Source organism: Colius striatus, chromosome 6 (genome assembly GCF_028858725.1).
Source record: "Colius striatus isolate bColStr4 chromosome 6, bColStr4.1.hap1, whole genome shotgun sequence".
Lineage (NCBI taxonomy): Eukaryota > Metazoa > Chordata > Aves > Coliiformes > Coliidae > Colius > Colius striatus.
This window is the reverse complement of record NC_084764.1, coordinates 43,010,595-43,035,247: the sequence shown is the minus strand read 5'-3', so window position 1 is coordinate 43,035,247 and position 24,653 is coordinate 43,010,595. Positions and strand designations below refer to the sequence as shown.

Here is a 24,653-nt window from a genome sequence, read left to right as displayed (position 1 = left end):
TCTCACAACCTCTGAAGTCTAAGCTAAACAAAAAGAGAGTGTACTGATCCTCCTGTCTTTGGATTCCAGGAAGAACTGGGAAAGAGCATCTTTAGAGTCCTCTGATTTGAGAAAGAAAACCTACTCCCAAACCTGACAGTGCATGATCTTTAAAGTTTGATCCAGCAGGGATTGTCTTTCTAGCTGTGCAATATCACAGGACATTTTAATGTCATGTGGTGTCTTCACCAGGAAAGTAAATACTTGATGTTCTAAGGGAGCAGGTGGGAAAAAAGAAGCCACCCATTATTGTGCATATTTCCACCAGAAAGTCACTGTTGGATGTTCTAGGTGCTTCACTCTCTAATATGTTCATTAATATTTACAAGTATCTAAATGATGGATGTCAGAAGATTGAGACAGCATTTTTTCTGTTGTATCCAGTGACAAGGGGTGATGGAAAGAAGCTGGAACACAAATTTCCATAGGGAAAAACTGAGTGTTGAGGTGAGGGAGCCCTGGCCCAGGCTGCCCAGGGAGGGTGTGGAGGCTCCTTCCTTGGAGGGCTTCAAAACCCACCTGGACACGTTCCTGTGTGACCTGATCTAGGTGGGACCTGCTTTGGCAGGAGTGTTGGACTAGATGAGGTTCTCTAAAGGTTCCTTCCAACCCTTCAGGAACACAGAATGAAGTGGTAAGCAAATAGGAACATGCAGTACTTCGATGTACCATTGCTTTGTGAGGGCTCCACAAAGTGTCTGGCACAGTGTGACCTCTCAAGAACACGTAAACAAAGCTTGCCCTTAGGTGCACACCTTTCATTGCTAGTGAGTTTAGTTATGAGTGGGGAATTTGCCCAATGACACATGGTGGAGGAAAGTAGAGGAATCTTTTTCTTTTAAATAGGATTGAAGACAAGGGGTGTGTAAGGAATAAAGTACAAGGAGAGGGCCAGGAGGACTTCTGCTAACGCTTGGCACATGCTTGTCCCAAAGGAATATCCAGTGAAGAATACTTGAGAACCCTTGAGACAACTGCATGCATTTTAAGATTTGATAGTTCTACCAATCTAAAATACTCCTGATACTCTTTATACTTGTAAACAGCAGGAGATTGCACAGTTCACTGTTGGGTTTTTATTTGGCCATTCACATGTCATGTACAACAAGTCAGCAGTCTTCCAGCAGACAAGGTGGCTTCATTGTACATCTGCAGCTCAGGGACTGCATTGAGACTCCTTATATAGCCAATATTTTGCCTTGAGGCACTAGAGGAGCTTTTGCTGGTTATTGTGAATACTCCACTCTTAACAGTTTTATTCCAGATTTGGAAACAAAAAAAGGTTTGGCTACTCTCCTTTTGTGCTTGAACTACTTTTTCCTCTTTTTTGTAATCCTGCTTCCCATGGTTCTGTACCGTGACCCTTTATGTGAAAGCTTTTCCTAATGCTGTTCTAAAACCCTGCTGAACTTCCCTTGTCTGTCATAGCAGTAATTCTTCAAAGAACTCCAAAAGGTTAGTTGAGCATGAAGTCCCTGCCTGATTCTGAGTGGCCATCCTTACTCAACACATGCTTATCCAGGTGCTGACCGGTCATCCCCTTAAGCTAGCCTCCTCCAAGACTTTCCCCAGCAGTGATGTTTCCAGTTAACAGCCTACTTTGCTTCCTGCTTTGTCCTATGATCCTTTTTATTTTTTAAAGACATTTTTTCAAGGTTTTTTCAACTTTCCACCCATGGGCAGTTTCCTGTGTTATGTTCTTGGGGTGGGGAGAGAAAAACAATCCAAGGCTTGCCAGCTTTGACTTCCTCTACAACCTGGGGGTGCATGTTTATCTGGACCACCATGTTTTTCCTACAAGAATTGCATCTAACTTGTAATAACTCTGTTATCTGTGAATTACCCAGCTTCTCAGTCGTTCCTGGAGAATTGACCGCCAACTTGGGCATATCTCCACCCTCTTTCTCTGTAAAGACAGAGGCAAAGTAATTCTCTTTCTTTTCTCCCCTCTAAAGTAAGGTCTGTAGTTTAAGTTCCCCTGGTTCTCAATGTATTTATGCTTGTATTTAAATGTATTTTTAAAGCAAAGCCTGATGAACATTCTCTGTGATTTGTTTCTTTGACTTACCCTGTTTGTAATACTTGTGCTTTATAGTGTTTGAACATTAAACTCCACGTTCACCTTCCCACTGAATTTTTACCACGTTTGTTTGTCAAGCCTGCTTTCCCTTATCTTGTTTAAGGCTATGATTTTAACTTTAAGAAAGTTTCCACAGCCTACAAGTGGTAAAGTATTTCAAGAACAGGCTTTAAAGACTTAGGCTGTGCAGATGCACACGAGTGCTGTACGTGCTGAGACTGTGTCATCCAGAACTTTGGGAATTAAACTTGAAATGATATTAATTTTGAGCATCAACTTGAAATAGAAGAAACAACTTCTTAGAGTTATTTTTAATCTGATTGTGTTAGTGCTTAAAAACACTAGAAGGTGTTTGTATATTAACTTATTGAGTTGTTATAACTGTGTAGAACTAGAGTGAAATAAACCAACCTTCAGTTGTATGTAGTCTTAAGCTCAGAAAAGCCTTTTGTGGGGAAATAACAAAACCTTTGTCCTTTAATTGTAGAATAATACTGCCCCTGGAGCGATGACACGGCGCAACACATACGTTTGTAGTGAAAGAACCACTGCTGATAGGCATTCAGTGATACAAAATGGCAAGGAGAACAGGTATATGAAATGTCTTCCCGTGGTGTGTGTCTCGTCTTCACATTTCCAAAGACTTGTAATGCCTAATGTAAAAACCAGTCATGTTCTAGTGTCATTCTTAAGGAATGGTGAGTACAGTTCTTTGGTTCTGAAGCACCTGTAAGTATGTTGGGGGTTGGTTTTTTGCCCTAGACTTAATCCATACAGTATTATATTTATGATATAAAAGTAAGTTCCTAAATGCTGGTTAAATGCATGTCATATTTATACAGCTTTCATCTTAAATCAGTTGTCAACTCCTGTGACCATGCAGCACATCCATGCAGAAGAGGCTTGTTTAGCGTCAAACCACAAAGTCTATCTCTCTTGAGCCATTCTTTTCCCACATTTCACTCTCAACTGTACTTTGGGATTATTTGGAATACCATTTTTTCTGCAAAGTGTTGGGGAGAAAGTAATATGTTTCTGAAAGTGATAGGCCATTGTCTTGGGCTAATAACATTTCTTACTGATATTCTTGTAGTCTAATTGCTTCCCAGTATTTTCAGAACTCACCTTGAGAAGGGAAGCACTGATATCTCCATATTCTGAGTGAAAATAGTCAGAGAAGTAACAATAATAAGGTTTCCTCTTACTTTCTACTGAATGAAAGCTTGGCTGGAGCATGCAGTGGAACTGGAGTTAAGCAGTTTGTGCGTTAGCACCATACAGCCACATCCACTGCCATCCTTTCCTGTGTACCAAAGGCTGAGGAGAGCTGTAGGAAATAAACATAACAGTAAACTTACACATTAAGTAGAAAGTAATGCTTGTGAAGAATGCAAATTTCCTGGCTAGTTGAGGTTGTTTTAAGTTCCAACCAAGTGTTCCTCGCAGAATTTGACTGGTCTTAAAAGCTGGTAATGAAGTAGTTGATGATTGACAGGAGAGCACCCAGGCAGCTAGTACTTAACAGAAATGCTTAAGCTTGAAGGAATACATCTCTCTCTCGCCTACTCTTCCAGATTCTCTCCACTCCTTTCTGATTTCATGATGTATTGCAAAGAATGGGAAGAAGATAGTTTTCTTATAGCCCATGTTGAAGTTCAGAAAAGATCTTCCATTTTTTGCACAGAATTTTCCCCTCTTGCTTTCAGCAGCTTAAGAAGAGTGGCAAAGTTGTGAAGTTGAGTGCAAAATCACTCTGTCCTTTCTTTGACTCCTGGAGCCTAGGGGTAAAGAACATGATTTTGGCCCTGTCTCTTCCTCTTAGCTTTCTGCAAACTGAAAGGAATTGAGGAAAAAGTCAAGTATTAGTTCAAAGAGTGCCAAAAGTGTAGCTGGGCCTGCAGTCAACTGTCTTGTGAAGTCCAGCACAGCCATTTGGTACTGTCTCTTAGTGTGTCTGTCTCAGCCTTCATTGGTTAGTCCTTGTTAATGTTACCAAGTTTGTGTAGGTTAAAGCTCACCATCCTTTCTTTGATTTGAAATGTTAGTAGCTTTTTTCCTTTCCAAACTCAATGAAAAATGAATCTCTCTGTTCCAAAATAGTTTTCATCAGATTTGATTACTTGATTTCTTGGTCTGATAACACTTTTGTTTAAGCTAGTGTCTTTGCAATAGTTTGTCTACAACTTCTTTATTACATTTTTAAAAGTTGGTTTTTAGGAATGCATGAGATTCAAATGTCCCTTTAATTTAGGAGTAACTTCATATTCCTCAGGGGAGATGTTTTCTGAAGTTCTTTTTTTTCCCCTAGCTTTGAGTTTCTCAACAAATTTTCTGTCTTCCTGATTTGTCACATACAGGCATTAAGCTCAAAGTTAACAGAGTAGTACTTGGCAACTATATTAATTCTGGTTTATATCCATAATTGGTTACCCTTATGTACTGTCAATATGATATCCAAACATCATTTGCTTATCCTGCAAACTTCAGCCTTATTTGAATCATTTGAAATGTCTGAGCGTTTACGTTTTTACTGTTAGGAAAGAAAGAGCTTTATAGCTTTTATGTGGTTTTGATTGCTACTTTTGTTACTCTTTATAGACTGTTAAGAAAAGATAATGAGAATGAATTGTTAATTATTTCACACTTGGAGACTTATTGTCTGAAATGCTTCAACACTAAACTGCACAGTTTTGGCACAGTTTCAGAATCGCTATGTTTTGGCACAAGTCTGAGTATACTTTGCTGTAACTGAGCGAAGTTTTGACTCGTCACATGAAATGCAGGGACCTTTAATGCAGGCTAAAACAACGTGGCTACTGATGGGACCAGCTTTTCTGAAGGAGTTCTGCCTGCCTTCAGGTGTTTCTGTAGTATCTCTAATTATTGTACTCAAACTGGGAGAAAGTAGCTTAGAAACTTGTGATGGTTTTTCATCTGTGAAGCAAGATCTGAAGTAGAACCTGGGCTTTGTGTCAATCCAAGGTTTTGTTCAAAATGCTTTCTATGCTTTTGACATGTCTGTTGGTGGCAAGTGTTACAGACAAGAGTGACTACAGTAAATGATTTGTTACAGACTGGATTTTAGCTTTTGCATATGGAGTGAGATATCATTGTGATGCAGGGGAAACTTGGGAAACTTGCCTTAAAAGGCAAGATGTGCACATTTAAAGTCTATTCATTCTGTTAAAATGGTGTTAAAATGTTGCTTGTTCTGGTTGTGTCTTGCACCTTGAATTCTGACAAGGCATTATTTCTGAATGTGTGGAGACTTTGGAGAATTGATAGTCAGGTAGTGGACTTGAAGTTGGAGAAAGCAGTCTTCCAGACCCCGTGCCAGAGTGGTTTTTAAGTCTCTCATCCCAACTTTAACACACTGTGTGGCTGACACAGGCATTCTGCTGGAGATGACTCCGTTGGCTTCCTTCCAAAGCTTGAGCGTTAATTAACGCACTTGGGGACACATGAACCACTTTTCATAATGATAGGCAATTGCTTGAAATCATTTGTAACTCAAATGATTTACAACAGCTTCAGATTTTTAATAAGCCTTGGCACTAATTGGTGTATGTTAGCTCGCTGTTTCTGTGTTCCCAGGCTAGTGATCCAAGGACACTGATTTCTAGCAAAGCTTCAGAGGAAGAGATAGAAATGCTTTAATATGTGCTCTGGTTTCTTATTGAGACCTTCAGCTGTCACATCCTTGGAGGCAGGTGACTACATAAAGCTCAAGTTATATGTGTTGTAAAAAAAATAGAGGAAGGGAGCTAGAATTGCTTGGGAGGTTAGTGGCCAATTGTTTGGGGATTACATGACTTCAGGGTATTGCTTTTGAGATGAATGTTCATTTCCTTACAGTTTCTTAATACCCTGAGGTTATGTAAATGCTGGGATGTGTTGCAGGCTTCCTTGTAGTACTGCTTGTAGTTGATACCTTGCTTGATTCAGAACTGTAAAGAGATGCACGTGTGAGTCAGATGAAGTTTTATAGGTTCTGAAAAGTTAAACCAAGAAGAAGTAGGTTTTGCTAATTGTTTCAGTCAGCAGTTCAGATGTCTGAGCTGGGAGGTGTTTTCTACTTAGTGCTTTGGGAGCTAAAGCCCGAGAAGTGGATCATCTGATACTTGAAGCTGGACTAGCATTCTCCTCCCCAGAGTCTGACACATCAGAATGAGAGAACAAGTCTTGAATTTCAGTATGTGTAACCATGGAGTAACTTGGAAGTGGCCATGTAGTGTCATGAAACTGTCACTGACAAGTACTGATCTCTTTACTTCATATTTCTGAATTGCAGTTGTCTTACTTCTAAAGCAAACTTAAGAGAAATGACACATGGAGTTGTAGCCTGGAAGGCCCAATATCTCTTGTTGCCTCTCAGTTTTCTCCCCTCCTGACATTAGTAGATAATGTGAAGGCTGCAAGTAGTACTTTGGCTCAAAGAAAAGGATTTTGTGTTCCTATTTTAACACACTATACAGGCAGCTTATTGGCCATTCTGCTAAGACAGCACTGTATCGCTTCCTTTAAAGCCTGAACAGTCATTTGGAGAAGGTTCATGGCCAAGCAGTATGAGCTGCTCTTCAACAATCATCTTTCCTCAGAGAACACCAAGCACTATTCATTGCCTCCTCTGTGTACAGGTTGATTAATAACAGCCTTTTTTGGGGGGGGATCCTCTGGGCTCGTTAAAGATCATGGTATTGTTGTCTGTGCAGTCCCTCGGTTCTCAGATGTAGATTGAGTTTTCACAGCTTGCCCAACTTAAGCAGATTTCTTTCAGCACAAATACATTCTGAAAACAAAATATGGAGCTATCAGTCTTTTGGAAAGTGCAGCTGGTGGGGATTTTAATGCATTTTTTAACATGAAGACCAGTGGGAGTCACATCAGTGTGTTGTGCTCGTGCTTTGAGCGCTGAGTTACAAGGAGGGTGTCACTGCAAACCGGTGCTCATGGTAAGAGAATGATAACCTCATAGATGCTGAGAGGATGCTTTTGAAGGGAAGCATAGGGTAGTTACTGCTGTTTACACAGAAGAGGGCTCTTAGAGTTCGTATTCTTTGATAAATCAGTTAACAGAAAGAAAAGTTTGCTTTATTTTCCTGTGCAGTAGTTTGTTGTTGGTCCATCATGCTCTTCTTTCTGCCTCTGCCTGAACCCACACCCCCTCCCAGCCTGACAGAAATGTTCGCTTACGCAGCTAGCCCTGCTTCAGTTTGTACCACATCCTTCTCCAGTGTTCGGCTGCGACATCAGAAGTCGATGTCCATGTCAGCCTCTGTGCACACGAAGATGATGTTGCCTCCAATAGACAATGGCGCAGATAACTTCAGGCCTATGTAAGAACCTGAAATCGTTGTGAAACTAACTTACACCCACTGCTTCTTAACTTTGTGCTGTGGAGTTTTTAGTCCTAGATTGTTCTAGTTTATATTGCCCACAAGATGTGTGTTTCTCCATTTTTTTTGAGTCTCGTTTACATTTGTCTTGTGGCGTGTCAGGCTGTCTGTGACATAATCCTGCAGTAATCAACCTTAAATCTTCTCCTAGTGATAGGAGCATTGGCCGTTCCCTATTGGCAAAGTCTGTGGGAGACTTTAACCGTGTATCCTGAAGGGCTTCCCCTACTCGGAGCGGTTCTCTTGTGGAGAATTTTGTGTAGGGTGCTTTCAAATTAGCAAGACTAAAGATGCACATATAGACCGTGGAGGGAGAGACACTAAACTTAGCTATTGCTTCTCTTTCCTGGAGGGAACCTTTGCTCATCTATTCTTTTATCGGTCTTCAGCGAAACATTGATCTGGTCTTTTCCAGGATACTCCTGTTGCATTTTACCGCCTATGTAGGTTTCTGTTTCGGCAGCCTCTTAATCCTAACTTCCTTGGAGTTTTGGTTCCATACAGTGCTGTAATACTGTTGATATTTCCAACCCCGGCCTATATCAAATTGTCCGCTTACGCTTTACCGTAGAACATAGTGTTTTGTGTTTCCCCGCTCCCAAGAAGCCGAGTTTCTAGCGTTGTGTCTTTTTGTTTTGTGCTCCAGCGCTATTCCCGATCAAAGGACCCCCGTGGCTTCCACCCACAGCATCAGCAGCGCCACCACCCCGGACCGCATCCGCTTCCCGCGCGGCACGGCCAGCCGCAGCACCTTCCACGGGCAGCTGCGGGAGCGCCGCACCGCCACCTACAACGGCCCGCCCGCCTCGCCCAGCCTCTCGCACGAGGCCACGCCGCTCTCCCAGGCTCGCACCAGGGGCTCCACTAATCTCTTTAGCAAGCTAACTTCCAAGCTAACCAGAAGGTAAGCCTCTGGCTCTTTCTCGTAGTACAAGGAGCTTAGTAGTTCGGTGCTTAGGTGGTTTTGTCCTCTGATTAATGGCTTAACAATTCCTGCGACTTCGAACACACTGCTTTGTGATTGTTTTCGTAGTTCTTTTTGGTTACAGAAGCCATTTGTTTGTAGCAAATAGGATCAAAAGTGAAACAGTGTGGGCTTGTTTCTCCTATGCTCTTCATCCTCTGGTCCGAGGTGCAAGTGCTGGTGTATTTCAGTACATCAGTTCAAAAGCTGCTCGCTCTGACTGCGTCGTCTGTCAGGGGACAGCATAAGCTAGGATCCCTGTCCTCATACGTAATGTAGCGTTAGCAGCTCAGGTTGTGTTTCCCAGTCACTTAGGCTGTTGGTGTTTCCAGAATAATCTTTGCTGGCAACACGTGACTGGGAATAACCCAGCTGCAAGGGTTAGGGGCAGGAGACAACAACTTCTTCTTGGCAGTAGTGCTAGCACAGGGCATCTTGAAATAATGGCTTTCAGTCTAGGCAGGAGCCTGGCCAAGCCTTGGAAAACCGACTCTTAGTTTTTGGCCTTTACTTCAAGTGCATATTCTGGTTTTGCTGTCAAGGTGTGTTGGTCTAGCCAAAGCCTCACTTAAGCAGGTTTTGTTCACAGAATCACACAATGGTAGGGGTTGGAAGGGACCTTTAAAGCTCATCCAGTCCAACCCCCCTGCCAAAGCCACTCCCATCTAGATCAGGTCACACAGGAACTGCACTAACAGTTTTTATTCTAATTGGACTTGTAGTTTGCAATCCAGGCATGATTTAAATTAGTTCCTACAAACCCTAAAATGGAAAAACCCCACCTGTTTTCCTTCTATACTAAAAACCTGTCAGTTCACATACCAGCCACTTCACACCACTGTGCTATCCACAAGCTGTTTGCAGAAGTGAGGGTTTGTTTAGCTGACATTTTTCAGAGTGTATCATTCTGATCCTGGCCTTGCTTTTGGTTTTCCTAGTCTCCCATTCCTACAAAATAAGGCTGAGTTAAACTCCAGGTTTTCACAGCTGGCTGATTTCAGTGTAGGGAGTCGAGTCCTTCAAAAATGTAGAAGTTGTTTCTGTGAAAAACAGAAACGTGACAGGCTAGTCTTTGCTAAGGGTTTGATCCTGCTCAGCTCCCTGCCAGGTGACACTTCCCTGGGAAATACTGTGCTGGATGAAACTATTAATTATCTTCTTTATTTCTGAAGAGAGAAAAGATTAAATTAGCCAAGTGAAGTCTTAATCAGACACATCCTTTTGGCACCTTTTTCATTCCATGCTCGTGTTTGTAATGTCCTTGCTTAATTTTCCATTGGATGGTCCAAAATGTGGCCACTCAAACTGTGAATGTGGAAGCTTTTCACTGGCTTCTTCAGGCACAGTTCAGACTTCTCTGCTTACCTCTGAGCTCCAGCTTGTGCAGTGCACTGTGGTTTTCTTGAACCCTTTTTTCCTCACTACTTTTGACAACAGTTTCAATTCCATCAGGACTCGATTCAGTAGCGTGCAGCTGTAACACAACAGCACTGTTACAGATGGTTAAGTCTGCACTTGGAGGACCTTTTAGAGTTTGGGCTCTGTTAGACAACGTGCTGTACAAAGTACTGAGGTGCCATCAAAGGACATGGTTATGTTTCTTCTGTTTAATTAAAAAAACCCTTAAAACCTGTTAATTTATTCTATCATTCTCCATGGGGAGTCAGAATACTTTTGATTCCCAGCTACTACTGTTCTGGTGTAGGCAACTGGTAACAGCTTCTGCCACTAAATGAACTAAATATTTACAGCAGGTTTTGGCACAATGTGGCTGACCCAAGGTTATGAAGTAAGGAAGGAAACCTACCTCTGTTAGATACTTTAGGTCTAATTATAGTAGAGTTAGTGATGTTTACTCTCTATTTGAAATACATGAAGAAAATCCAAACATCTTTTGATGCAATTTGAGTTTTAAAGTGTTTTAAGCAGGGCCACCAAGATGATCAGGGGGCTGGAGCATCTTTCATACGAGGAAAGGCTGTGGGACCTGGGGTGTTTAGTCTGGAGGAGACTGAGGGGGGAGCTCATTAACAGTTACAAATGTCTAATGGGTGGGTGTCAGGAGGTTAGGACATCCCTTCTTTCTATAGTAGCTAGCAACAGGACAAGGGGTGATGGGATGAAGCTGGAACACAAAAAGTTCCACTTAAACATAAGGAAAAACTCTTTCATTGTGAGGGTGAGGGAGCCCTGGCACAGGCTGCCCAGAGGGGTTGTGGTGTCTCCTTCCTTGGAGGGCTTCAAGACCCGCCTGGACATGTTCCTATGTGACCTGATCTAGGTGACCCTGCTTCTGCAGAGGGATTGGACTAGATGATCTCTAAAGGTCTCTTCCATCCCCTACCGTTCTATGGTTCTAAACACTGGTATGTGTTCTAATTCATCACAACTGCTAGTGGCATATTTCCCCAAAGAATGCTACAAGTTTCTCTCTTCACACCCTAAATCATCTTCTTAATCTCCAAAGGTGTTAAAAGTGTAATTTCACTGTGCATTTGAAATGAGATCTTTTTTGCATGTTTTCAACTCTAAATGGCTTTTTTCAATTTGTTTTGTACGAAATTTTTTGTTAATAATGATAATTTTGGCTTAATTTCTTTTAGAAACATGTCATTCAGGTTTATCAAAAGGTAGGATTTGTTTATCTTTCAAAAAGAAAAAAGTGGCTCCTGCAATTAACAACAGATTTGGCTTTCTAGCCTTGGATTTCTGAAAACTAAACTTTCTGCTGAGAACTAAATTCTTCCTGTCTGGAGAAGAAAGCATAGTATAAATCCATTAACTCGTGATGATACTTAAGAATCTGTGGCACCTGTATAACCAAATGCTAAGCATGCCTCGTGAATTCTTCTTTCTTTGATAGAGTTGATAGTGCCAAAGTAATTCTGTCCTCTGTACTAATACACTTAGCATGCTTATGTTTGAAGAATGAGGTGTTTGATAACAATGATGACAGTAAACAAAACATAAGCTTACGAGCAGATAAAGGTAAGTGATGCTAAATTTACATTCTCTTTGCTTTGTGGTGTTTTGCTTTAAAAAAAACCAGTTTCATGTGTTGTCTGCAGTTGATAGAATGGAAAGCAAACTGAACATGGTTGTGAATCTTAACAGCTTTGTATGGAAGATTGAATGAAGATGCAGAGGCTGCGTCCTGACTTGAAAATGGGGATGCATTTGCTGAAGTGAATTGCAGCTGAAGTGCAAGTAGAGCACTTCAGTAAGAAACAAAAAAAGATAAAGTCTCTGCATGTTTATTAATAAAAGGGAAAAGCTCAGAAGTCTGAGTCACATTTAGAGCCCAAAGGGTTGAATCTAATTTTACAACCTAAGGGCAAACAGAGTTCCTATGTATCTTGTTAATCCATTACAAAAGTTGGTTGGACAATTTCCATCCACAGGTATATTTCCCAGTAGAATTCTGTAATACTCGAGTTGTATCATATCTTGGAAGCTTCTTAAAGTGTGGTGCTTTCAGTTTCCAGCTACTAATGAAAAATAGGGAGATGAGGCCAAAAAACCCTCCAGACATCTGTTTTAACTCTGAAAATGCAAGGCTGTGCAGGTGACTGTAATGTGAAGTTTGTCAGACCATTTCAACCAAATTCTTGGATTACAGAGACCTCAGATGTATAAATTGCTGCCTAAATTTGGGTTTAGTGTGTACAGTAAAAGTACCCCACCCAGTTTCAGTGAGTAAATTCCATGTCAGGGTAAGGATAACCGGAGGATAACTCTTCCAAACATGCCTATGTATAGAAGTGGTGTCGGTTGGGTTGGCTGGCGCTGTCACAGCTGGCGTGAGGAAAGGAACATGCACCAAGGAAAAGGAAGGAAACCATCCAACACAGCATACAGATGAAACTGAGCAGTGGCAGTAGTCTTAACCCATTGTGCACCCCGAGCTGTGGGCTGCATTCCACTTTGTAAGAACAAGTTTTTGTCTCTGTTAAATCACATTGCTTTTAAAACAAAGGACTGTGGTCTGTGCAGCCTCCACAGCTGGATGCACAGGAGTCTGTTACACTGCTGCTCTGGAGAAAGGTGGCAAAGTACACTTTTAAACCAGAAGGTTCCTGTTCAAATTTGAGACTTAAGGGGAATTTTTAATAACTGTAAAAACTTTTGCTGGAGTGTTAGGCTGTTGTGGAAATAGCTGCTGCAGCTTCCATGACTCTGCCCTATGAGGAGGAGATTTGCAGAGTCTTACACCACCTACACTGGACCAGACTGTGCTTTTTAACTTGTGTTTGAAGTGTGCATGGTGTCTCTCCTTTACCTCATCTGTCTGGAGGTACAAAACTGAATAGAAGACTTTAGAAGGTTTGGCAGTTTCTTTTGGCTTTATATACCATTAGTCTTATCTAAGCTTACCAAAAGAACTGCTGTAACCCAATAGCACATATTGCAGCATCATTCTGGGGAGGTGAACAAAAGCAGATAATCAATCACTCTGGTTTTAAACTGAGTTCCACTATTGTGCTTGGTACACAGAGATATTAAACAACATCTCTTTCTTGTACCATGCACTGTCCCTGCCTGCATCTTATGGAAGTCTAACTCTCTTTTTCTGACAGCAAAAAATCACTTTCTGTGTTGGGGATTTTATTGCAGCATCTTTTCTCCATTCCCATAAACTTGATCTTATTTTAGCATCTTACACTTTTTTTCCCCCCCTGTTTTTCTGTGTCTTTTTAGACAGTTTTCTTTGTGTTATTTCATAGAATCATCATCCATCATCTGGATTTTTAACACACAGTATACAAAGATGTAAAGAACAGAAAACACAGCATAACTCAGGACAGACCCGTGGAAGGAAACATTTAGTTTTGCCAGCCTTTCACAAACCATAAAGCAGATAGTGTATAGGCATTGCATGACAAATGAGAACATAACTTGCCTGGATATTTATTCTATCTCAAGTCCAAGGAGCATCTTGCTCCATGAAATTAATTTACATAAAAATACAAGCAAAAGCATAAAATTGAGAGCATAAACTACCAATTTTCAGTTCCCACAGAAGTGAAGATTTGTGTTAGCAGTGAAGGGGCCTCAGGGCTGCATTTCACTTGCAGACCCAGCAAAACAATACTGGCAGTACAGTAAATGACTGTTCCCAAAGCTCCAGTGCTGGGCTGTGGAACTGGACCATAACCATGTCCTTTGTGAAAGAGGAGCAGTCAAAGAGACTGGCACAGCTCTCCAAAACTTGGCATGACAGCAGTGCTTCGTGCTGGGTGAGTGGAACGCTGCTGCATGCAGAAACTGAACAAAGGGCTTTCTGAGAGGCTTCCATGAAAGATGTGGCAGGTATTTTGTAAACAATCACCTTTCTTAGATTCAGAGTACAGTGGTTTAGAAACTGAACAGTGTGGCTTCATTTCAACCTCAAAAACAAGAGTCTAAGAACATCATGAGGGATATTTTTTCCTCCCAGACATTTCTGGTCAGACTCCAGTAACAGTAAGACATTGTTGGAGTGACTGGTTATGTGCTGCTCCTGCTTTCTGCAACTGTTGGCAAGTTAAACCAAAACCACAAAACCCCAAAAATCGATAAGTGCTTGCAGCTCTTAACAAAAACCATCATCTTCCACTTTGTAGGCTCTTCAAAGTGCAAGTACTCCCTGTTTTATGATTGAGCAGTGCCCTCAGACTTGTTGCTTGCTTTGCCCAGTGAAATGAGCCTTGTCTAGGTCGTCTGAAAGGTGTGGATTTGTTTAGGTGATACACATGATGGTGGCTCCCTTCCCACTCACCCCCTTCTTGGTCTTACAGGGTTGTTGTAAAGGGTAAGTTCATGGACCTTAAAAGTCTTCTTCCACCTTCTCCTATATCCACCGTAGACAAGTAGCACGAGATCTCGTGGAAGTAACTGCCATTAAAAACCCACTTTGAAGCATTAGAATAGAACATAAATGGTATGGGTTGGAAGGGACCTCTAAAGATCAAGTAGTCCAACACCCCCTGCTCAAGCAGGTCTGCCTAGATCAGGTCATTGAGTAGCTTAGTCGAGGATTGGTCAGTTGTGGTGTTCTCCTGATCCTCCTCTCACTTATGACCGCTGCCCGTTAGTGGATGGCAAGTGTTTCCTGGCAGAGCACCCACCCTGCTGTCTGCTGTGCAGGGCCTTGCTGGGATGCTGCTGTGACAAGCAACTCACAGCTCAGTGACTCACCACATTCTTCCTTGGTTTCCTCTTGCTGTAGCAGTGTGAATTTTGGAGGAGGAGCTGGCTCCGTAGGCTCTGCAGCCAGCGCTGCCACCGTGTTCCTGGCAGTGTTAGCACTCCATCCCTTACCTGTTCCCTCACCACAACCCTCAGAAGGAAGGGAAGAAGGAAATTAAGCCTCGTAACACCCTCCACAACTTGATATAAATCCTGCTGTGCATCAAAAAATAAGCTCTTGCATTGCTTTCCCTAGGCACCTGTCAAGCAAACTGCTTTAGTAATTGATGTTATTCAGTGAAGCCATGTACTAGCTTACAGCAGTCTTGATAAGAGGCTTCTAAAGACATCTTCCGTCTGAGTAGGCTTAACACTGAGAGGTCAAACCATGATACTGCAATAATGGGAAGGCAGAGGAGGATGATTCTTCCCCTAATACTGCTTGATAGTTAGAAAAATGGTAGTGAAGTAGTGTAGCTTTAAGCAGTGCAAGAAGACAGAAAACTTAAGCTTGCTTTTGGATGTGGAAGATGTGCCAGTGTGGGAATTAATAGGATGGAGTTCCCATAGCTTGAGAAATCTTAGATTTACTTCTAAACTTTTGTTAGAAGATGTGCACATCTGGTTCTTCTGCAGTGGGGATTGCTAAACACCAGCTTCCTGAGATCTGATGCTCATGCAGACACACAGGGTGACCAAACCTGTCTGTAAATTGGGGTGGTTCTTTCAGGTATATATTGTATTCCCAGATAAAGCCTTTAAATATCATTAGCCTCAAAATACTTGGGAGTTATTTCCCCTTTAAGAGGTACCTACTAAATAATACAATAGTTTCCAAACACCTTGTCATTTTAGTTTCACATTTCCAGCTCTACTCAGGGAGTTTTGCAGTGTTCATAGGTACAAACCTCCATTGTGAAAATCAGTTGTGGTCTCGTTTGAGAGCTGCACTTTCTGGACTTGGTTTGACAACGTGTTATATTCTGACTTGGGTCTTAACCTACAAAGTTCTTTACATCTTTGTTGCTTTGCATTTTAACCCACCTTTGCTATGATTGCACTACCTTTTAGCAACTCCTCAGCTGTTGTATATTGTAGTGTAAGATTTGTCTTCTCTTTCCCACTTCCTTTTGCTCTTCTGCCTTCTTTTCAATGAGGCTCCCGACTGACTATGAGAGGAACGGGAGATTTGAGGGCTCAAGGTGAGGGTAAAATTCTTGTCTAAAATGTTCTTTAGGTGAGTTTGAACCTTTCTCCCCCTGGTTATGTGCCTTAGTGGCTTCAGGCAGCAGCTTTTGTTTCATGTAAGGCTTTGAAACTAAAGAAACGTTTCTGTCTGCAAAACAGCTCTTAAAGCACTGACTTGGTTCTAAACTTCCATCTTTCCTGTTGCCTTTTCCCTTGTGTGGTTGGTTTTTTTTTGCATTTTAACTGTTACAATGTGCTGTTGTCTTGTAGATGTGTAGGTAAGTGATCTCTAGTGAGGCTACAAACTTGTGTGATAACCACTGAAGGGTGGTATTTCTCATCTCCAAACTCACGGTATTCTTCAAGTCATACTCTTCTTCCAAAATCTGCATATCAAAAACCACTAGAAAAGATGAAACTTGTGCTGGTTCTGCCAACTGTCTTCAAGCAGAAAAAGCTTGCAACAATAAAATGAGCACTGAATAAAAGTTGATGTTCCCCCTGCCCCTTTAATTAGTTTAAAACCTGAAAGTTAAAGCAAAGTACTCTTTAATTTGCTTGCTGTAACGTCTGGCAAATCACACATCTGGACTTAACTCCATAACCCCACGACTTCTGCAGGTACTGGAAGCCTTTCAAAGAGAAGGTAAAGTTACAAAACAGGTCATCTTTGAGAATTACAGTTTTGCCCTTGATATCAATTTGTACCTAATTGGCCATTAAAGGTGGTGGAAAAGCATTGTGTAACCAGAAATTGATCGCCAAGTGGTTCAAAGAGCAGCTCGACGTGATGCTGTAAATTGAACTTGGAAGCTCAACATGAGACCTAAACTGCATGGCTTGGGATCACTTAGGTGAGGTATTTTCACAAAATGTTCAAGCAGGACAGTCTTTAAGTCTCTTGTGCTGAGGACAAGTGAATTTGAAGAGGCACTGATGCTGTGCCATAAAGCAAATCTGGTTTTTCCTCGGACGTCCAAAGACCATTCCTAGTTCTTTAGCTGCATGACCACTGCTCTTTATTGAAGCAGAAGGATCACTGCAAGCTAGAAGTTCCTGGAACATCTTTGTCCTGTGTAACTTTGTACCAAAAGGAAAACTTCTTTCTGTGGTTAGAAAATGTTGCAGAGTTGGGACATGCAGCCTCAATACTGTGTGTTTTATCTCCCAAACTGTGACAGTAACAGTGACCCTCTTCCTCTTTACTGACAATGTTGAGGATGTTTCTCACAGCAACTTCCAGCTCTCCTCCCTGCACTCCAGCCTCAAAGGCACCCAACTGCATAGCTTGTAGCAGCAAAAGGTTTCACTGCTTTACTTCAGTCATTGCTATTACACAAACGACTGACCGACTTAGAGATGAGCTATTTCCTCCCTGTTGAAGGTAACCCCAATAGGCTCTAGTCTCTAGTGATCACCTCGAACTGCATGGGTAAGTGTAAGGCACCAGGATCTTTCTGCACAGGCCCATCCCCTTTGTGTATGAGCAGGGACCTCCCATGGCCTTGACCCTCCCTCGACTTGAGCACCCTTTTGTCACCAGTCAAAACTCTCTGAATGTTCCAGAAACTTCTAGCACAGAGCTTGTGTTTCAGCTGCCCATGTGGCCTGAGAGTAGGGCTTTAAAATCATAGAGACATAGGACATTTTGGTTGGAAAAGACCTTTAAGATCATCAAGACCAACCAGTAACCTCACCCTGCCAAGCCCATCACTAACCCTCAGCACCTCATCTACACAGCTTTTAACTGTCTTCAGGGATGGGGACTCCAGCACCTCCCTGGGCAGCCTGGGACAGCATCTAACAACCCTCCCAGTGAAAAAGTTCTTCCTAAAGTCCAATCTAAACCTTCTCTGGTGCAACCTGAGTCCATTTCCTCTTGTCCTATCTCTCATTACCTGGGAGAAGAGGCCGACCCCCACCTCACTACAGCCCCTTGTCAGGTAGTGGTAGAGAGTGATCGTGTCTCCCCTCAGCCTCCTCCAGACTAAACACCCCCAGCTCCCTCAGCTGCTCCTCATCAGACCTGTGCTCCAGACCCTTCACCAGCTTCCTTGCCTGTCTCTGGACACACTCCAGCACCTCAGTGTCCTTCTTGCAGTGAGGGGCCCAGAATTGGACACAGCTTAGAGGTGATGCCTCACCAGTGCCGGGTAGAGGGGGACAATCACTTCCCTGATCGTGCTGGTCACACAGTTGGAGCAGAACCTGCCTTAAAACACCAGTTGTAGGCAATGCATGTAGTTGTACCTCCACAAGGTCATTTCCCTCGTGCTCCTGACTCCAATGACTTCCAGTTGTGTCACCCATCGTACCATACCTTCGTTCAGCCCCGGCAGCTAACGCTTCACCTCAGCTCTGTGTGTATGTGTGTGTGTGTGTGTGTGTACAGTAGGGAAGAGGCAGCACCTGAAGGCTGCCCTAACACCCGTGGTGTGCATTAAGTTTGCTTCACTAACACAACAGGAGGAGGAGGGAGCTGACCCTACTGACTACCAACTCCCTGTCTTTCAGCCGCAACGTCGCCGTGGATCAAAAGGACGAGAACAAGGAAGCCAAGCCTCGGTCGCTGCGTTTTACCTGGAGCATGAAAACCACCAGCTCCATGGATCCCAATGACATGATGAGGGAAATCCGGAAGGTCCTGGACGCCAACAATTGTGACTATGAACAAAGGGAGCGTTTCCTCCTTTTCTGCGTCCACGGGGACGGGCACGCGGAAAACCTTGTCCAGTGGGAGATGGAGGTGTGTAAACTGCCAAGACTGTCCCTGAACGGAGTTCGCTTTAAGCGGATATCGGGAACATCCATAGCTTTTAAAAACATTGCTTCCAAAATTGCCAATGAGTTAAAGCTGTAACGAGAGAAGTAGTTGAAGTTGTAAATTAGTTAGCAATTTCAAGTGGTTTTGAGAACTCCGATGGAAATGTATAGAGTAACATTTAGGCAATAACTTCTGCATCCTTCTGAATAGTGATATTAAACAAAGCTGCTGAGCTGGGAGGGAGAGTTGGACTTTTTTATAAGTGCACTACAGCATTAAAGTTGCCTACTATGTAAAATATTACCCCTTCTGCTTTATTTCCATTGCTCCTGAGTCTTTAACCAACCTGATGCCTTCTGTGAGGGCACAACCAACTGGCTAGATGAGCGGAGAGAAGCAGATGTCATCTACCTTGACTTCAGCAGGGCTTTTGACACTGTCTCTCACAACATCTTCATCAGAAAGCTCAGGTAGTGTGGCTTGGGTGAGTGGGGAGTGAAGTGGATGGAGAGCTGGCTGAATGACAGAGCCCAGAGGGGTTGATCAATGGTGCTGAGTAGAGTTGGAGGCCTGTGGCCAGTGGAGTTCCACAGGGATGGGTTCTGGGGCCAGTCTTGTTCAACATCTTCATCAACAACCTGGATGAGGGGACAGAGTGACCCTCAGCAAGTTCCCTGCTGGCACCACACTGGGATCAGGGGCTGATTCCCCAGAGGCTGTGCTGCCATTCAGCAGGATCTCAACCGGCTGAGAGTTGGGCAGAGAGGAACCTCATGAGGTTCAACAAGGGCAAGTGCAGAGTCCTGCAGCTGGGAAGGAACAACCCCATGTACCTAGGACAGGCTGGGGGTGACCTGCTGGAGAGCAGCTCTGCAGAGAAACCTTGGAGTCCTGATTGACAATAAACTACCCATGAGCCAGCAATGTGCCCTCGTGGCCAAGAAGGCCAATGGCAGCCTGGGATGCATCAAGAAGAGTGTGGGCAGCAGGTCAAGGGAGGTTCTGCTCCCCCTCTGCTCTGCCCTGCTGAGGCCTCATCTGGAGTCCTGTGTCCAGTTCTGGGCTCCCCAGCTCCAGAGGGACAGAGAACTGCTGGAGAGAGGCCAGTGCAGGGCCACCAAGATGATCAGGGGACTGGAGCATCTTCCTTATGAGGAAAGGCTGTGGGACCTGGGGCTGTTCAGGCTGGAGAAGAGGAGACTTGGGGGGATCTCATTAATAGTTACAAATATCTAAATGGTGGGTGTCAGGAGGTTGGGGCAGCACTTTTTTTCTATTATATCCAGTGACAGGACAAGGGGTGATGGGATGAAGCTGGAACACAAACAGTTCCATTGAAACATCAGGACAAACTGTTTGAGTGTTTCAGTGAGGGAGCCCTGGCACAGGCTGCCCAGGGAGGCTGTGGAGGCTCCTTCCTCGGAGGTCTTCAGGACCCACCTGGACACGTTCCTGTGGGACCTGCTTCTGCAGAAGGGTTGGACTGGATAATCTCTAAAGATCCCTTCCAACTCCCACCTCCAATGGCTCTATGAAACTGAAACACAGAATATATTCATTTAAGTATGCCTCCTGTTTGTGTGGCCGTGTGAATGTACAGTACGTGTGTACAATATAGAAAGTATTATATGTAAACGCTTCATTTTCACCATCGAGCTGTACCAGCACCTCTTTCTGGGCTCATTTTGGTGCTAAAAATTGAAATGGCCAAGGAGGAAACACTTGAGTTGCTATTTAAAACCACCTGAAGCAGTAAATGCAGGTTTACAGTTCGTTGCTGTGTTAAGAAAACAAAACAAAGTGTGTGAAGGGTTTGGATTTACGGTTGTGAACATTATTAGTCCTGTTTCCTGAGTAGATCTCATGAGATTATATTAAAAGTTCACTTTTGCTGAGTAAGTCTTGCATTCTATTTTGCCCACCTATTTATTATTTAAGTCTGGATCCAATTCTTAAGATGTAGTTGGTTTGTGCATTAAAATTTGGGTGAATGCTTCTGTTCCTCTGCTTCTGCTGAACCGCTGGATGTGTCTCGTGGTCCTTCTGGCTTGTGAGTACTGATTGCAGCTGAAACACTTCTCTCTTGTTGCACTGCTCCTCAACAGAATGAGGCAGTCTAGAAAGTGCTCAGTGCTGACTGGTGACACTTTCTGTCGGGCTCAGCTCTCCTTAGACGAGGTCAGCACTAAAGGACTCTCGAGTGATGACCCTGTTTTGATGGCAGTCAGCCTGTTTGCATCACTGCTGTTCTGGGGTGTTGCAGGACGTGTGGCTGTTACTGGGGTGTGCCATTCTGGGGTTTGCAAGACGTGTGGCTGTTCCTGCCCTTTGCACTGGGGGTGTTGCAGGACATGTGGCTGTTCCTGCCCTTTGCACTGGGGGTGTTGCAGGATGTGTGGCTGTTCCTGCCCTTTGCACTGGGGGTGTTGCAGGATGTGTGGCAGTTAATTACTGCCCTTTTTGTTCCAGGCACACACAGTACCAAAACCCCAAAGTGGGAATCAGATGGGCTACTGATCTCTGTAGTAGCATCCAGCTTGCTGAAACTGCAGCCCTAGGCAGCAGCAGTTGAAGCATTTCCTTGCAGCTCTCTTCCAGCATGCTTCCTCTTGGCTCTGATGGCGTTGCTTCTGATGGCTCTGTGCCAGTCTTGTCTCTTGCATCTGCTGTAGGGGGATGCTCTGTCTGGGGAAGGCCGTCCTTGGTGAGCTCTGATGGCCAGCTGGCTCTCTCCTGGAGGCTGAGCCCCTCTGGGATGATCCCTGCATTTAACCATTGTTCTGGTAAGCCAGATGTGATTTTTGCAAGCTGAAGAGGTTTCTCCATGCATTGATACTTGGTTTATTTCATCAAGGACTTCTGTAGGTGATACCCTGTGTTTGCTGTTTGTGTTAATGTGTTCTGGTTATATTTCAGGGAAGCACTTTAGCATGTAGTTAACATGTGCTTTCAGCTGGAGCCTAAATTTGCAGTGAGCTGTTCATAGCACACCATTCAGCCTTGACCCAAGGTGAAGATGCCAAGCTCTTACTGTTTTGCAGTAGTTCTTGTGGTCTGTGAGGGCAGCAGGCTTCCTCCCTCTCCCCCCCTAGGCATTGCTATTGATTGTGCTGGTTTAAAGGTTAAGCCTAGCTGTTAAATGAATATTCCTGAGCTGGTGTTTCATTCTCTGTGCATTCTGTACCATGCCATGGCTTGAGAGCAAAAGGTGGAGCTGAGCTGGCTTTCAGTGCTCTGCCTGTGCTGCTCACTATGGGTTTTTCCATGAAAACTCCATTCTGTGACAGCAGTGAGACGTTTCAGGGCAGTCATTGTACTTTCTCAGCAGGACTGTCACCTATCCTTTCACTCCCTACATTTTAAGCACTCCAAATGTGGGGCTTTTTCACCCAGAGGTGCACTTTGTTGTCTGAACTGAACAAGGGTTCTGATCAATGATGTAAAGCTGTATTCAATGCAAGTTCCAAAAGGCTTCACATTAAATGTTTCCTGAGTTACTCTCCTCCTCCTTCACCTGTGAAGTGTGACCCTGTTACTAAGCAAAAAGTGCACCAGTATCCCACTTCAGATACTTGACGGTTGTATTTAAGGGGTTTCTTCTTTCTTCTTGGACTGTTCCCAAAAGACTCTTTTGGAGTACAACCTGTATTTGAGGTGTTAAAATACTTGCTGTTACAATCAGCAGCAGGTTTTTAACAGCTTCCTTCCCAAGTGTGAGGTTACCACGTTGCAAGAACATACCCTTGTTTCTCCAGCATGCTGCATGCTTGGAGCTGCTTGGAAGGCAAACTGCTTGCTTCAGGTCTCCAAAGACAAACTTCTTCCTGAGCACAGGCCTTGTTCCCATTCCTTGGCAATCCATAGGCTCAGCAGCAGCGCTGAGGATCCCCCTCTGCAGAGCTGCAGCTGGTGTGTCTCTCCTGCAGAGGCAAGTTTGAGAAATGAGCAGGGTCACACACAGAGTTCCAAGGTGTGTCTGGCGCCTGAGGAGTGGGTTTGTGGCATGGCTTGGCGTGTGGGAGTTGCTCCTTAGGGGTTGTGACTAAAGGTTGGCAGCACTAAACCCCAAGTCACCCAGCTCCAAGGATGGCTTTTGGTTGCTGGCTGTGGCAGAGAAAAATGCCTTTAGAGTTTGGGTTGCAAGGGGTTGAGTGCTTGGAATACAAGTGTGTACAGATACATCCAGGCCCCCTGAATGCTGAGCCAGGGACAAGCTCAGATACAGTTCTTCTCTGGCAAGCCCTCCCTGTACTTAGGCTTTCTAAAACAGTCTCTTTGACCTCTTCACAAGGTCTGAGGTTCTCCACCACGTTGAGGAGAGGTGGGTTGGAGGAACAGCCAGTCCTGCTGGTGTGTGTTTTGCACACTAATTCAAGCTACAGCATCTTATCCGACCTTTGTGGGTTCAGAGCTGTTTGGTCTGGATTTGGGCAAGGTTCACCTCTCTCTCTGGTATTACAGGGGAATCTCAAGATGAGGTACAGTATTTCCCAAGTTGTTTTAATTGCAGCTTGCTTTTTGTCAGGTTGGATTAGATCAATTGAGAAGTACAGCAAATCCATATCCACGTGTTCACGTTTCAAGAAAGGAAAAGGGTGGTTCAGGACGAATCCTGCTGCCATGGAAAGGCTGCAGCAGGGCTGGAATTGGAAAAGAGATCTGTCCCATCCGGCTCAGATAGACATGGGCCAGCTGGGATAAGGTGTAGAGGCTCCTAATGAGCCTTCCCCACAGCTGCTGTGCTGGGCTGCAGTGTGATGGGAGCTGCAGCCAGCACAGGGAACCACTGTGTCTGTACTCAGGCGGCTGCTCCAAGGGGACCTCCCAGGTACCCCCACTGCTACCCCTCCTCCTGTCTCTTTTGGGGTGGGTGTTTCTTGCTGTGGTCATTTATCCAAGACCATGTCTTTTCTTACTGACCTTTAGACTGAGCTGTGTAGGGACTCTTGAGTAGCGGATGGGGAAGGGCAGAGCGTGTCGTCCTGGTGTAAAACTGTGTTTCTAACTCACTTTGCAGATGGTTTGGGAATACTAAAACACAGCTTGGCAAGCTGATCCCACTGTAGATTAAGGTTTAATTTGCAGCATGTAGCTTTGCAGTTTGCCATGGTTTCAGATGTCAACACAGCCTCTCATTTTGATGAGTTTTCATAGGCAAACTCTGGAGCTTTCCTGTAACGATGGGCTCACGTTGTCACACACCACTGGTGCTGCCAGTTACCCCCTGATCTGACAGGCTGGTGGAAACTCCCCCTTTGACCAGAATTTTTCCCTCTTGTACCAGTGAATTGTTGCATTGATTCACCACTGACCATTGAACTCTTCCCCAGCAGGAAGAGGCTTTGGACAAAAGCTCCACCCAGTGTGATTAAACAAGAATTATTTTGCAGTTTCACTTCTCCACACCAAAGGCCTCTCAGTGTCCTACACTGCAGTGGCACAAAATGCTTGGAAGAATCCCAGAAAGATGAAGCAATTGTTCTGTGTGTGCTCCTTGCATCTGACAAACTTAAAGGAGGTGACCTTTACACTCCATCGGGTAACTCGATGCTTTTCATGCCTCTGTGTCTGCTGCTCTCACCTTGAGGTACTACCAGGTGCTGCCTCCAGCAAAGGGGCTGGCTAAAAGGAGCCAGACCATGGAGGAGCAGTCTTTCCACCCCAGTGCTTCTGAAGGTGAAGCAGAAGAACTCGAAGAGACCCTTACCTGGTTACCCTTTGGTACAAACAGCGGCCTCCTGTCCCAGCCAGACCTGGAAACAGAAGTGGTGTGAACACCAACACTGACCTGTGCACAGAAGCCAAGTCCAGGGCATTGGCTGACAAAGACTGCAGGAGTTCACCTACAATTGACACCTTGTAGTGGCTGTGACTTAGCAGGTGAGGTATTCATTGCAGGAACTGAAGTGCTTTTGCTTCCCTGTGTTGCACGCTCGGAACTGTGTTCTGAGCCCGGTGAAACACCTGCAGAGGGGCCGTGGCTGTGGTTGCTGTGGAAACCATGGGGTTGAGTTGCAAAAGGCATAGAAACCTGGCCTTTCTCATCCCTGGCCT

At 44.1% G+C, this 24,653-nt stretch overlaps 1 protein-coding gene across 2 annotated transcripts in view; it reads left to right on the top strand.

Annotated features, from left to right (window-relative positions):
• MARK3 (microtubule affinity regulating kinase 3) overlaps positions 1 to 18,899 on the top strand; it is a 62,673-nt gene extending 43,774 nt beyond the window's left edge. Inside the window, exons 14-17 of one of the 2 annotated variants that reach the window (XM_061998511.1) lie at positions 2,607 to 2,710; positions 8,162 to 8,419; positions 11,083 to 11,109; positions 18,350 to 18,899. In XM_061998511.1, the coding sequence (XP_061854495.1) occupies positions 2,607 to 2,710; positions 8,162 to 8,419; positions 11,083 to 11,109; positions 18,350 to 18,695 (735 nt within the window). In that variant the 3' untranslated portion in view covers positions 18,696 to 18,899. The remainder of the gene's footprint in view (positions 1 to 2,606; positions 2,711 to 8,161; positions 8,420 to 11,082; positions 11,110 to 18,349) is intronic. The other variant, XM_061998512.1, reaches the window with a different exon arrangement.
• Positions 18,900 to 24,653: the final 5,754 nt, after the last annotated feature.